Raw genomic sequence first — 14,298 nt, forward strand, 5'->3', positions numbered from 1 at the left:
GGGGGGCAGTGAGCAAAGTGAACCTGTTCCCTACTGGGCAGCACCCACAGTGAGGTTGGGGAGCACAATCCTTGCCTGACCCTGGGTGCTGTCAACACATGCCACCCCACTGTGCGCCTGCACCAGCACCTGTGCTCTTAGGAATCAGAGACTGCTGTGTCCAAACAGACCTTTGCCCTGGCTTGTGTCAGACTAGGGTGCTCTTTGAAACAAGAGACTTTTGAAACAGAACTGACCAAGGCCTTCCAGGACCTGCCTTTTGTTCTAAGCCTGCAAAGCTCCGCACTCCGAATGAAGCCTGTCTCCTTCCCCATCTCAACCTGGCAACAGGGTTCCTGCCATGTGATGGCCGTCCCCATGGCTCAGCCACTTCCCCCCTCAATTCCCTCCCCTTCTTTTGCTTCCTTTCCTTTATCTGTCTTAAGTACGTTTAGGTGTCAATTAAATTTGAAATATCTACATTTGTCAGCACTTGGTTTTTGGCCAACGTGATGTGCTGCTGATTTGTCCAGGCATCCTGACACATTGGTAGGGGGGAGGGAAAGCCCCCGAAATGCAGATTGTCCTCATTAAAACCGAAGCAGCAACTCTCCTAATGGTAGGCAGCGCCGTGGAGCGCGTCTTCAGCTTTATTGCGCCGTGATCCTGACATGATATTTAAAAAGGAACAGCCACGGCTGTCAGCACTGTCATATGCTGGCGCTAACCGGAGACATGTTAAACTAAACATTAGAAGGAGATCAGCAAGCCATCTGCATGGGAACTTGGTGAAAAGATTAGGGAGGCAGGAGCCCCAGCAGTCATGTAGAGAGCTGAGGGCTGGTGCTGTGACGGACAGGTCCCTTACCTCCCCCCACCCCTGCAAAGTTCCCACTGCCGCTCGCTCGCCTCAGAGCCGGCTTGCTGCGACCGCCTTTCCAGAGACAGCTCTTTGTGTGTGAAATGCGAGCGAGTGGTAGGTGGCAGTCGGCAGGAGAGAGGAGCCGAATTGGGTTAATGAGGGAAGAGGCTCACACCGGATTCAGCTGCCGCAAGCTAATGAAAAATTTACACTTGGACATTTTCAAGCACTCGTCCCTTCCCCTCTTCAACCAAAATCCCATCCTGCTGCTGAAATTTGAAGCAGGTTGCTGATGGCATCCACTTTGTCATAAGAGGCAGCCTTTCAGCAGTGGTGGCTGTTTCTTGGGTAGTCAAACTACTTTGGTGGGATGGCTTTCTGGTGATCTGTTCATGTCTTTGATAATTTTTTGGGTCATGCAAAATATATTGGCCCTCCATCTGACTCCTCTCCTGCCTTCAAGCATCATGTAAGCTTCACCAGGAAAGGGGGGGTGTATATTTTGCCCCTCCACAGTTCTTTGGGTATGGCTGAGCCAAAATATAGCCTGAAAAGCACAACCTTGTGATTTCGCTGTTTCTTCATACTGCCTTCAGAACTAGTAAAGGGAGGAATTACGTCCAGGTATGCTTAGCTATACGTGTTGAATTAAGAGAAAGGAAAGGTGGGGAGGTTTTCCAGGGTGGTGAGTGTGTTCCAGCACATCTCCATTCAGAAATTCAGTGCTTCTCCAGGTCTTGCAGTTTCAGCCCCTGGTTACCTGATGACTAGAAAGAAGATATCCTTCTTGAATGATGTTCTAGTCCAGTCCTAAGGGAGAATTCACCCAAGAGCTAAAAACAACATTCATAAATAATTTAAAACAACTAACGCTAGAACTCAGGGACTTCTGATGAAGCCGAATGTTGGAAGATTCAGGGCAGAGAAAAAAGTATTTCTTTATGTGGCACATAGTTAAAACTGCAGGAGGCAGTGACAGCCCCCAATTTGGATGACTTTTAAAGATAAGACAGATTTTTATGGAGAAGGGTACCAATGGCTGCTCCATGGGCAGAGGCAGCGATGCTTCTGAATGCCAGCAGCTGAAAACCACAGGAGGGGAGAGGATTGCTCTTGCGCTCAAATCCTGCTTGCTGGTTTCCCACTAAGGTGTCTTGGCGGCCACGGTGAGGATACTGGACCAGATGGGCCCTTCGCCCGATCCAGCCTCAGGGCTCTTACGCCAGCTTACAGTCAGAAAAAGTTCACTCATCAGTGGACCTTTCTGGTGTTGTTGTGTTACACCTCGGTGTGTTGTGGTCTTGCCTTAGTCTTGTACTCTGCAAAAGTGGCACCCAAGTAGTGATTTGCAGGCAGTGCAGCTGCTTTGCATCCAGAAGGTCTCAGGTTCAGGTTCTCCAGGTCTGGCTGGGAGAGACTCCTTTCTGAAATGCAAAAGAGCCGTTTCCAGTCAGTGTGGGCAGAACTGAGCTACGTGGCCTCAGTGTTCCATCGTGTGAATAAGCCAAGAGACAGCGCCTCACAGGCCTTATGCAGTTCACTTCGTTCTGATGGAAGGGATTGCAAAATGCATAATCTTTGCAAGGCAAATATTGTCTGTCCCCAATCCCTGGGCTGCAAATTTCACAATACTGTTTTTCAACAGATTTCCCTAAATTTTCCACTTCAGGGTGTGGCATGTACAACTGCAATGCATATGAATCTAAAGGAGGAGGTTAAGGGGTGATATGATAGCCATGTTCAAATATATAAAAGGATGTCACATAGAGGAGGGAGAAAGGTTGTTTTCTTCTGCTCCAGAGAAGCGGACACGGAGCAATGGATCCAAACTACAAGAAAGAAGATTCCACCTAAACATTAGGAAGAACTTCCTGACATTAAGAGCTGTTCGACAGTGGAATTTGCTGCCAAGGAGTGTGGTGGAGTCTCCTTCTTTGGAGGTCTTTAAGCAGAGGCTTGACAACCATATGTCAGGAGTGCTCTGATGGTGTTTCCTGCTTGGCAGGGGGTTGGACTCGATGGCCCTTGTGGTCTCTTCCAACTCTATGATTCTATGGTACCTCGGTTTATGAACTTAATCCGTTCCAGAAGTCCATTCTTAAACCAAAACCGTTCTTAAACTGAGGTGCATTTTCCTTAATGAGGCCTCCTGCCGCCGGTGCCCTTCCACCGTTTGGATTCCGTTCTTAGAACGAGGTTAAGTTCACAAACTGCAACACTATTTCCTGTTTTGTGGAGTTCGTAAACCGAATTGTTCTTAAATTGGACTGTTCTTAAACCGAGGTACCACTGTAGGTGGATTACTAAAAAACAGAATTAAAAAATGTTGGTTGTTCATGGCCTTTTAGTGCAAAAAGTTGCATTGGCTGATTGGCAAACATGAGCAGCAGTGCATGTTTGGCACATCCAGCCCCCTTTCCAATAAAACACCTTGTGGAGCATATTCGTAGCTGCTGCCTGCCCTGTTGAGATCCACTGAAGTGAGATTGTTTTCTGTGACTGCAGAATCCAGCCCTGGACCTCAGAAATGGCACATGCTTTACAAATCCTTGTGTATGAGAACACCCCAACCGTTATGTTTCCTCTGGAAACATCCAGACATGTGGGTTGTAAAACTTGTCTGTGTGTAGGCAGAGCACAGAGCATCCACTGACAAGGCAGATGTATTTTTTATAATAATAAATATTTTAGTGATGCGTCACAGCTGAAAAGACAACTCAACTTGTTTTTGAGGAGAAAACTTTGAGCTACCATCTCCAGCAGAACTGACACGGACGCTATTTGTGGGACCAGTTCGCACCTGTAAACCCACCTTCTTCTTTTCTGTTTTTCCTCTCGGGATCATGTAGAGCAGCATTGTCCAGCGCATTAATCGAAATTGACTGGTAGATCGTGGGATTGGTTCTCGTCGATCTCTCTCTCTCTCTCTCTCTCTCTGTCTCCGTGAAGGAGAAGCAAGTGGGCACGAGGCGGGAGAAGGCGTATGCAGATGGAGGGGCCGGGAAAGAGAGAGAGAAGCCCTGTGCGCTGGCTCATCAAGAGAAAGGGCTGGTTTGGGTCCAGAGAGAGAGAGAGAGATGGTGCTGGACATTCCAGGATCCAGCCCTTGAGGAGAGGACTGCCTTGCCCCCCCTCCCATTGTAAACCAACGAGGGAGGAACCCTACGTGGCTGCTGCCATCCCACCCACTCTGCTCCGCTCAGAGGGATTTACCGTATTTTTCGCTCTATAAAACGCACCCAACCATAAGACGCACCTAGTTTTAGAGGAGGAGAACAAGAAAAAAAATATTCTCTCCCTCTCTGCGCATCGCCCCTTCAGCGAAGCGGCAGGAGAAATGGAGCCCCTTCCGTTTCTCCTCCCGCTTCGCTGAAGGGCCGCTGCGCAGAGAAGGAAAGCTGCACAGCGCCTCTCCAGCGAAGCAAAGCCAGGAGAGCAAGAGGGATCAGTGCGCATCAATCCCTCTTGCTCTCCTGACTTCAGGGATAGCCACCCAAAGCCTCCGGAGCGCAGCGGGAACGCTCCTGCTGCGCTCCGGAGGCTTCGTGTCGCTTTCGCTGAAGCCATGGAGCCTGCATTCGCTCCATAAGACGCACACACATTTCCCCTTACTTTTTAGGAGGGAAAAAGTGCGTCTTATAGAGCAAAAAATACGGTGCTTCCAAGAAGACATACAAGAGAATTGGGCCGAATGCATTGATGGGAAAACAAAACAAAAGTCCTACGGGGTGTGCAGCATGTCCCCCCTCCTCCCCCCAAAAAACACCCCACCCTTTATCTACAACCCCCTTTCTGCGCTAGTCATTTGCTGCAGCAGGCGAGACCTTTGGAGAGGTGCGAGCTCTCTCGCTACCTGCAGCTGCAGCACTGGGGCCCTGCCTGCCTGGACGGCTAACTCAGAAGGCAAAAGAGCAGGGAGGTTGGGTGGGCGGGTGCAGCCCTGTGTGCTGGCTCCTCAGAGAGAGAAAGGGCTGGTTTACTCGAAAGGAAGGGGTGGCTTGGATCCAGGAGAAAGGGCTTCTACAGGTTCTGTCCAGTTCTTAAGGTGGTCCTCAAAGGCTGTCAACTCTGCTGTTGAGTTTACCCAATTTCTGTTTCGAACTATGGGGGAAACCGCTGTGGCTGACATGTGCCCCTGACTCATTTGAAAAACAGCAAGAGTCCTGGGGTACTTTAAAGACTTAACACATTTATTATGGCATGAGTTTTTGTGAACAACAGTCCGTGCTTAATGTTCTGATTATGTAGGACCCTGTTCTCAATTATTTTCTTATGTTATTACAAGTATACAAATCATGTGTTTTTTTAAAAATATATTGACTTATGATGAACTTTTCAGGTTTTATGGAAGCAACTATTATTGGTTATTATTTTTATCATAAGCTCAGAATGACAATGGGAGAGTGTGGTAGATCACTGCCAGTTTTTGATACTGGATGGTAGATCTCAGCCTCCTTGAAGTAGGACTTGCCTGGTGTAGAGAAATGCCACTCTGAGCCAGGCTGTACACAAACCTGCAGCCACTTCCATTATTGCAGTAGGTGTAAATGGTGCCACCACAGTGGTGGAAACAGGTTCTGCCTTTCTACACATTCAGCTTTCTGTATAGAGGGAGGGTACTTGAGAAGAGAATACCAGCTTATTTTTTGGACTGGAACATGTGCATGCTCTTCTCAGCCCTCTTTGGCTAACCCCACCCTCTCAAGCAGGCACTGGTTCTGGATGGCATTGCCTGAAGGAGAGGTGATCACCTGTCTGAGTTCCTCCCAGGGGAATGTGGCTGAGATGACTTAAGTTTCTGACAGGACCTGCATGCCAGAGATTATCACGGGCTCCAGTATTTTTCCATTTTGCCATCGGGGAACTTTTCCTGCTGTGATCTTGTCAGACAAAGTCTTTCCATTTATGCAGCTGGAAGCCTGTCTTTGTGCTTTTGTAAGGTTGATTTTGACCTGGGGTACAGCATCCTAGGTGGGGGCTGAGGTGGAGTATGGGATAGTAGCCAGAATATAGTAGGGCTCCTTGAGTTTCTTTGCCCTCCACCTCTTACCTGAAGTCAGCTCCCCAGGAGTGTATAAAAAGACAATATTTACTTAAACTTTCCTCCCTATAAGCTATGTCCTTCCTGAATGCAGCTACCCAGTTCAGAAACATAGAAACTTTTGACATTTTTGTGTGTGTTAAGTTTTTCTTTCCTTCTGCAGGTTCAATTCAGTAACTTATTTTCTTTCTTTCTTTCTTTCTTTCTTTCTTTCTTTCTTTCTTTCTTTCTTTCTTTCCTTCCTTCCTTCCTTCCTTCCTTCCTTCCTTCCTTCCTTCCTTCCTCTCTCTTTCTCTCTTTCTCCCTCGTTTCCTTCAGCCTGGTAAAGCCTACACGCCACTATACGGTCTTTCTCTCAGAGGACTCTTCCGGCGATGAGTTTCCGCAGGAAGATGACCCCGGCTCTGCCTTCTCTGACAGCTTCCTCTTCTCTGCTCCCTTTGAATGGTCTATACCTTGACTCTTTGCTGCACTAGCCAGAGCTGCTCCCCTTCCATGCTTGGGGCACCCCACTGATGTATTAGTCTTTCCCTTGCTTGGGTGTTTCTGTGGCACGTGTCATGCATGTGTGTGTGCATATGAGCATGTCTCCTGCACAGCTCTTATCATGGAATTCCAGGCTTTGCTCTTCTCGCAGCACCGAATGTTTCTGCATGTTTCTGTGCTGAGTCGTACTTCTTAATGTACCTTCCGGGCTTCCAGGTAGTCATTGCCCCCTCATCACCATGTTTTCTTGGTTTAGGGTTATTAAATGTGTATATCACTTCCCAATTAAAGAGTCTCAAAGCAATTTACAAGGAAGGAAATATCATATAGCGAAATTACAAAAAAAAAAAACAACTTTAACAATATACTATATTGGTGCTGCCCAAAATAGTTAGGAGAATGAAAGCGTTTTTGCTTGGCACCAAAACACTGTCAAGGGAAGCTTTCCATGAATGGGGAGTGGCTACAGAGAAGGTCTGCTCTGGCATTGCCACCCTGTGGACCTCCCTTAGGGATGGCATGCAGGGAAGGGCTTTAGGTGGTCCAGGAATGTTCATATGGGGAAAAGTGCTCCTTTATCTATCTTAGCCCCCGGCTGCATAAGGCTTTCAGGGTAAAAACCAGCCCCTTGATTTGGACTCAAAAAATAATGGGCAGCTAGTGCAGTCTAGCCAGTACTGGTGCTATATTTTCACACCTTCCTTCTTGTTCTGCAGAACCATCTGGCGTCTTCCTTCTGTACTCACTCTCATTTCCAAACCATCTTCAAAGGCACCTCCATGTGTAACACGTGGCAGTGCTATAGTCTAGAGGTTACCAGAGCACAGGCAACTGAAGCCAGGCTTTCCATGTCCAGAGAGGGTTGTGGCTGGTATGCCAACCTAAGCTGGCAGAAGGTACTCAGGGCCACAATTTGTACCTCTAATGATAAGATTGGATCCAAGAGTAACACCCGCCCCCACCCTGCCCCCCATCCCTGCCAAAGTGGCACACCTGCTCCTTCAGTGGGAGTGCCACCCCCTCCAAAACAGGATGCATTCCATTTGCCAGCAATTACCTGGATTGTGCTTCATCCAGTCCATTACCAAGTCCAGGCACCAATTCAGCACATCCACTGACACATGTGTGCTTGAGCTGTAAAGGAACAGAGTTGTGTGTCATCAGCACGCTGATGACAGCACTCTCCAAAAATGACCCTACTCAGCTAGAGGGATGAGATCAAACTCTCTGGAATCCCAGATTGAATCTCCATGGGGTCAAGCAGCTTCCCCAAATCACCACCTTCTGGAGTTGAGCATCCACGTCAAAATGGAACCAGTGCAAAGCAGTGCCCCTGCGGCCAACTCTTGGAGTCTCCCCAGGACAGTACCATGGTCAATGGTGCAGAAAGCAGCCAAGAGGTCAAGGAGAATCAACAGGGGCATACTCCCATCTTCTCCCAAAATAGGTTGACGTTCTGCACTTGGGTACCTTGTAGGTGACACTTTTCATCTCCATACAAGTGTGTGTGTGTGTGTGTGTGTGAGAGAGAGAGAGAGAGAGAGAGAGAGAGAGAGAATATGCCTGGTTGCAGAAAATTCTGCTGGCTAAAGCTTCCGGTTCCCCCACAGGCAACTCTGTGTTGTGCCCGGCGGTAATGAGGCATCCACCGTATCTGAGCAAACTGCGTTTCCTTCTCTAATGGGGGATGGAACGAGCCACCCTTTGCTAATGAGTTTGCAGGGTGCAGTTTATCAAGGCGCCAGAGAGAGACGAGGGCTCCCTTGCTTTGCTGCTGTTTCCTGGTGCCTCTCCAATGTTTTCCTCAATCTGAAGCCTTGTTTAAAGGGCACGGTGAGACTGGCTGCCAGTCAAATGCCAATCACCATAAAAATGCATGTCAGTTTATGGTGTTAATTGGATGCGCATTGCGCTGCCTCTCCCTCGCATGTGGAGCCGACATGCAAATCGCAGGGTGTTCAAGGCCCATTTGCCAAGGTACGCGGGACCAATGCTGGTTGGTGCTCAATGAGCCCACAGTAGATTCTCTCTCGCCCATAATGGACCATGGTATCTCTTGATAAGGTGACACTGGTTTAATCATTGATGCTTACCTCAGCAAAGGCACCAGGAACACCTTGCACTGAGTCAGCCAGAGTGAAGGGAGCTGAGCTGTGTCTCTGGAACAGCAGAGCAGGGACCCTGCCTGGGAGGGATGTGTGATGTGCAGTCAGTTTCATGTGCAAGTGTGCTGGGACTGCGTTCCCCATCTCATGGGCTTTGTATCTGGTTCCAAAGGCCCCCTCAGGATAATGGGGTCTCAGGATAATGGGTTCCCTGAGTTTCCCCCATTGGGGGCCAGTACAGATTCACTTCCTCCCTCGATGCATTCAAAGTGCCACCCATATGGATGCTAGCCCTCCCCTTCCCCCACCAAACTGCCCTGGCTCCTTGACCTTTTCCAGTCTCCACTGGTTTGATTGTGATAAGTGCATGTCTTAGTCTGTAAAGGAGTTTGTCAGCTATAGTTACTACCTTATTTCTCTTACGAGGCACGTGAAACATCAAAATCTGCTCCCATTTTAAAAGCCTGTATGTGTTACACTGAAATTAATGTGGCATCAGCGTTCAACCATTGCTGACCGGCATATATCTGAATATTTTCTCTCTTTTTTTCCAAACGCAGTTTTGGAACTTGTGAGAGGGTCCAGGCTAGCCTTGTTTTCAGGTCTCCTTGTATTTGAAAGCAAGAGCCTCATCTCCAACCCAGGAGATGTTTTAGACGTGTGGACCTACCAAAGTGACTTGAATTCCTGCTGGCTTTTTCTTACTATGAAGTGGGTTGGTGAATTCTTTAGCCGTAGTACATTAAGCTGATGAAATTTCCCTGCCCTCCAGGCCTCAGCCTTACCGTGCCCTGAAGGAGTCCAAGAGCGCAGAGAGCGAAGAGGGTGTCAACCCTGATGGTGGAAGTGCTCCCCCACCCACACCAGACAGCCCTGTGGAAATCAGTCTTCTGGGAGGCCGATTCTCGGGGCTGGAGATAGAGCCTCCATCCCAGCTGCTCAGCCAAGCCAAGAGCTTAGAAGACTTGAGGATTCCCAAGGATGAAGGGGACCAGCAGGGGACCTTTGACTACCAGGTATGTTGCTTGCTTCTTCTGGGGGAACAGAAAAGCACAATGTGTGGGGCTGTGGAGAAAGGGGGGAAGGGGCATGGACGCAGAGATTGGATCAGGACCTGGGGAAGGGGGCCTTACCACATAAGTCAGGGGGCCTGGAGGAAGAGGAGCGGGGGAGAAAAGGTGGGGTGGCTCACATGGGAGGAGAAAGTGATGCTTCCAGGAAGGCTTTGCCTCGGTGGATTGGAGGAGGGGAAGGATGAGAGAGATCCAGGTACAGGGAGAATCGCAGCAGGAGGTTCTGTGGGAAAGGGGGGAAGTGGTGGAGAGCTCTTCTGATTCTATGATTCTATGACCTGCTGTGTGCTTCCTGGCAGCGAATGGATCCTGGCTTCTCCGAAAAGAGCTGGATTTCTCCAGGGATGAAGTTTTCTCACCCCTACAAGCAGCTGTGGGGCCTGGGTCAGGATGACATGGCCATTCCCACCAAGTATTCCCAAAGTTCCCCGGAGAGGCCCTTGGCGCCTCTTGAGAACATGTCTTCCGCCCCATGGAGGCCGCGGAGCAGAGACTCCACCCTGGATCTCCCTGAGAAGGACGTTGGGACCTCGGCTGGCGCTCAAGGCAACATCACAATCCCACGGCCGCAGGGCAGGAAGACACCAGAGCTGGGCATCGTTCCGCTGCCACCTGCACCCAGACTTGCCAAGCAACAGGCACTGCTTGAAACCGCAACCTGCCTTGCAGGACCCAGTGACCTGGCTTCAGAGCTCATGCTGGACACTTTTGCACCCAGAAACATCTCTCTGGACCCTGAATTCAGGCAGCCTGCTGGTTTTGCCACTCACCAGCACCAGCTCTTGCCCAGCGCCGGCCCTGGAACACAAATGCTTCAGCCAGTCAAGGTCTGTGTGGAGGACACGAGCAGCAACAACGACTCTTTCCTTGCCTTCCTAGATCCATTGAAAGCAGGGAGTTGTCAAGAGATGAGCTTCCAGCCCAGCGCCAGAAGCCTGCTAGGGTCATCATCTCCCAATCTCACAACTGGTTTCCCTACAACAGCAGGTGACCTCATGCCACCCGTGTCGGCTACACTTGGTCAGCCACTGGGATACGCTCCCTCTGCAGCACCATTTGGGCAGGCATCTCTCAACCCATTTGTGCAGGGCACGCCAGCACCTGTGCCGTTGTCCCTGGTCAGGCCCCCTGGCAGCCCCTTTGCTCCTTCCCTAGGCCATGCTTACAGCTCCAGCATTATCACATCACACTCCACCTTCTATCAGCCCCAGAGGCCTCCTCCAAACCCTCTGACGCTGTCCATGCCTAACCTTTTTGCCCAGTCTCCAGCAGCCCCAATGCAAAGCCAGCTCCCTTCCCAAAGCAATACCCTGCAGCCAGCAAAGCTTTGTGGCTCTTCCAAAATTCGAACATTGCCCCTGACCCATTCTGCCTCAAAACTAGAGACCAAGACGAGGCTGGCTGCAAGGCCCATTGACCTCCCGCTCGTTCCCCACAAGGCCAAAGCTGTAGAGTCAGTGTTACTCCCTAGCAAACCTCAGGCTACTAAAGACCCCTTTGAAGACTTGCTAAATAAGACAAAGCAAGAAGTTTCCGTCACCCCAGGTAAAGTGGAACAGATGAGAAGGCAGTGGGAAACATTTGAGTGAATCTTCCTGTAGGAGAGGGGCTTCATTCCCGTTAAGTTGTGTGTTGAGCCAGTATAAAAGCACCGAACTCCATTGGAGCAAAAGCGTTAGTCAGCCAGGAGTTACTACCTGCGCTCCAACTCCTCTTGGTAGGATGTCCTGGCTAAACACTGTTAGGATCCCCCTGAAACCTTCACTGGCTCCCTTCCCATGGAATACCGTCATCCTTTAAGCCTTCAGAGTAGCTGAAGAAAACACGGGGGTGGGGTAGATAAGTCATATTCCCAAGCTTCCAAATTTTGTCAAAGTATCTACTGAACTGGAGAGTGTTCCGTTGTCAAGAGGTATTTCCTTGCAGCCACGGCCCTCTCTCTTCCTGCACCCACTAGGGTCCACTTCCTCACCAATGTGATCAGTATTGAATTTAGGAGTCTTTCCTGTGTTTTCACAGGCTGCGAATCATGTTTTGCTTCCAGGTGTAAATGCAGGTATAAACACGGGATGAATTTGCCACTGGACTTTTGAACCGGGACTCTTTGTTAATAGCTTCTTCCTCATTCCAGTGCACTTTTGATTTAGTGGACATGTGGCTCTTTGAACTCCCTGCACTGTTCCCCACCCCCCGCCCCACAACCTCTGCACACAGCGGGGGACCCATTTGCAAAGGGGTCCCTGCTCCCCTCCCAGTTTCTCTGTCGATGTTGGAGAGCACCACACTGCTGGATTGCTAGGAGTGCAAGCACCTTTTCAGGCTCATCAAAGAATTGGAATCACCAGCAGTGCACCTGTTTAGAGCAAGACACACGATGGCCCTATCATGGTTCCCCAAACTCTTATATAACTGTGTGTGAATATTATATAATATTATATAATATTATATAGATATATAGATATATATATATGTTACTAGGTGGCAGTACTTCGAGTAGATGTAATCGTACCTTATCTTATTACCAAAAAGGGAAACAACCAAGGTGTAAAGAGTTCTTGTTTGTGGTGAGCAGCAGCAAAGCACCCCAAAGTCAAAACTGTAGAGCACGGGGGGACAAGTGTGGGCTTTTCACAGCACGTTTTAAATCTGGGTGTAAACTGCTCTTTAGTAAAAGCGGCTTTTTCCAACCTGGTTCTTCCCAGGTGTTTTGGGCTGCAAATCATTTCAACCCCATAACAGCACAGTTGTGTGATGCTGCCCAAAAGCCGCCTGGAAGGCACCAGGAAAGGCAAGTCTGCTTAGGAGCATGAAGAAGGCAGCCTGATTCTTCCTCCCTTGTCATCCCTTGCTAGGGAGCCACGTTGCTGCGTCCAGCTTCCTTTTTGAGCAAAGAACGCACAGCCAACGCCAGTTTGATCACCACCAGAACGCTGCAAACCAGCTACAAAGCCCGCTGCTGTGTTTGCCCTGGGCCCTTTTGCAGCCCTGGAAATGTCAGCAGTTAATAGAGCAGTCTTGTTTCATTTGGTCAGCTAAGTTTTTGAGTTTTAAAAAACTTGGCTGAATTAGATTTACCACCACCCCGTAAAAAAACACACCTTTGGGACCGTGATTAATTTGCCACCGAATCTGTATACACCAGAAGTCACCTGCGCACACAGGGGAAGCCAGTCTCTGCCCCTTTCCTCTCCAGTGTATGCCGCTGCTGCTGCTGCTGCTGCCATCACCTTTGTTTCTGTGACCTCCTTGCAGTTTCCTTCCTGCTGCTGAAGTGTTATTGGGGTTTTATTTCTCCATGCTTGAGCCTGTACAGTGCAAGAACGTATTTTGATTCCTTCAGATGCTGTCAGGGGATACCTCTTGCCACTGTGTTCATGTCATCACACTTCTGTCAAGTACTGTTGCTTTTACTAGGCATTCTGTCTGGTTTGTATTATTTCTTTTTTGCTGGTGTGGGTGGGTGGGGAAAGATGTTTTGATATTGCCTAGTTCTGAATAGTAAAATATTTAAAGCGCACTAAGCAGGAGAGTGCTGGTCTGCTTCATACAGGCTTGGGGGGGGTGCTGGGGGGAGTCAGGGGGAAGTGCTGTCCTCCAGTTCCAGCTTGCAGGTGCCCAGAGCTATTGTTGAGTGACCACTGTTAGGATGCTGGCCTTTTGATCTGGCTCAACAAAGTAGCATGTGGTATTTTTAAGGCAGCAGCTGGGTCATGGCTTCATGCAAGCAAGAGTTGATCAGCCAAGGGTATCAGTAGCTTGCAGGGATTGGGGCTGCCAGCTGCTCACCACATGTGAATCCTCTCAACCCTATATGGTGGCCTTCCTAGCCTTCAAGCCAGGCATAGGCAAACTTGGCCCTCCAGATGTTTTGAGACTACAATTCCCATCATCCCTGACCCTGAGCACAGTTGTAGTCCCAAAACATCTGGAGGACCGAGTTTGCCTATGCCTGCTCCAAGCTCTCAGGACTGTCCCCAGGCCATATCGCCCCTGCTTCATGCCATCTCCAAGGGTCTTTGCCTGCCTGGGATGTGTCCCTGAACTCTGATCATGCCTCCTGGTTGCCTGGATGGAAGGTAAGAGAGGGACACGTGGGTTTGTGCAGAAACTAGCCTATTCTGCAAAGGAAAAGCAGACGTCAGTTGCTCCACCCATCTTGACCTCTGGCAAAAAGACATATGGCCCCCAGTAAGGAATGTGGGCCTTGGGCTGAAAAGGGCTCCCCACTCCTGGATGTGATCTCAGTTGTATGAGTATTTGTGATTCTACCTTGACTGCAGTTCAAATCCGACGTTTAAAGTGAGCAGCAGCTTGGGTGGGCAGAAAACTGGGATGGCAGGTGAAAGAAACCAGCCCCTTCACCATTCTGTCTAAGGAATGAACTGCAGTCACTGGTCAAAGTGCAAACTTGCCCCCTTTCTATGAGTGGGCTGTCACAGAGTTCTGCCACCTTGGGTCCTTAGGTCCTGGGGGTTCCAAGCGGCACATATTGCCAAATTTGGCTCCATTGTAGGGAGTTGAGCAAAGCATGTACAGCATGCAAAGCATGTCTTACGACACACCACAGTTCCTGCATTCCTGCTTACCACCTATCAAAATAGGTGTGGCAGGGGCTCCTCCACCTACTGTGCATCCCACCTGTAATATTTTACCCGTTTTCTGAAATATAACTTAAGAGTTATGCACCTCCTACATTAGTTTTCTTCTAGGGGTTTGGGTAGTGGAGAAAACCAGTTTTGAGGCACTGACAGA

General features: G+C 49.3%; 1 protein-coding gene across 9 annotated transcripts in view; it reads left to right on the forward strand.

Moving 5' to 3' along the window:
* DENND1A (DENN domain containing 1A) overlaps window positions 1–13,063 on the forward strand; it is a 279,415-nt gene extending 266,352 nt beyond the window's left edge. For 5 of the 9 annotated variants that reach the window (XM_079961977.1, XM_079961979.1, XM_079961976.1 and 2 more), the window contains 3 exons: window positions 6,201–6,329; window positions 9,246–9,489; window positions 9,846–13,063. In XM_079961977.1, coding sequence (XP_079818103.1) covers window positions 6,201–6,329; window positions 9,246–9,489; window positions 9,846–11,135 — 1,663 coding nt within the window. In that variant the 3' untranslated portion in view covers window positions 11,136–13,063. The remainder of the gene's footprint in view (window positions 1–6,200; window positions 6,330–9,245; window positions 9,490–9,845) is intronic. The other 4 variants (XM_079961981.1, XM_079961983.1, XM_079961980.1 and 1 more) reach the window with 1 other exon arrangement.
* Window positions 13,064–14,298: the final 1,235 nt, after the last annotated feature.

Source organism: Podarcis cretensis (assembly GCF_951804945.1).
Source record: "Podarcis cretensis genome assembly, chromosome: Z".
Lineage (NCBI taxonomy): Eukaryota > Metazoa > Chordata > Lepidosauria > Squamata > Lacertidae > Podarcis > Podarcis cretensis.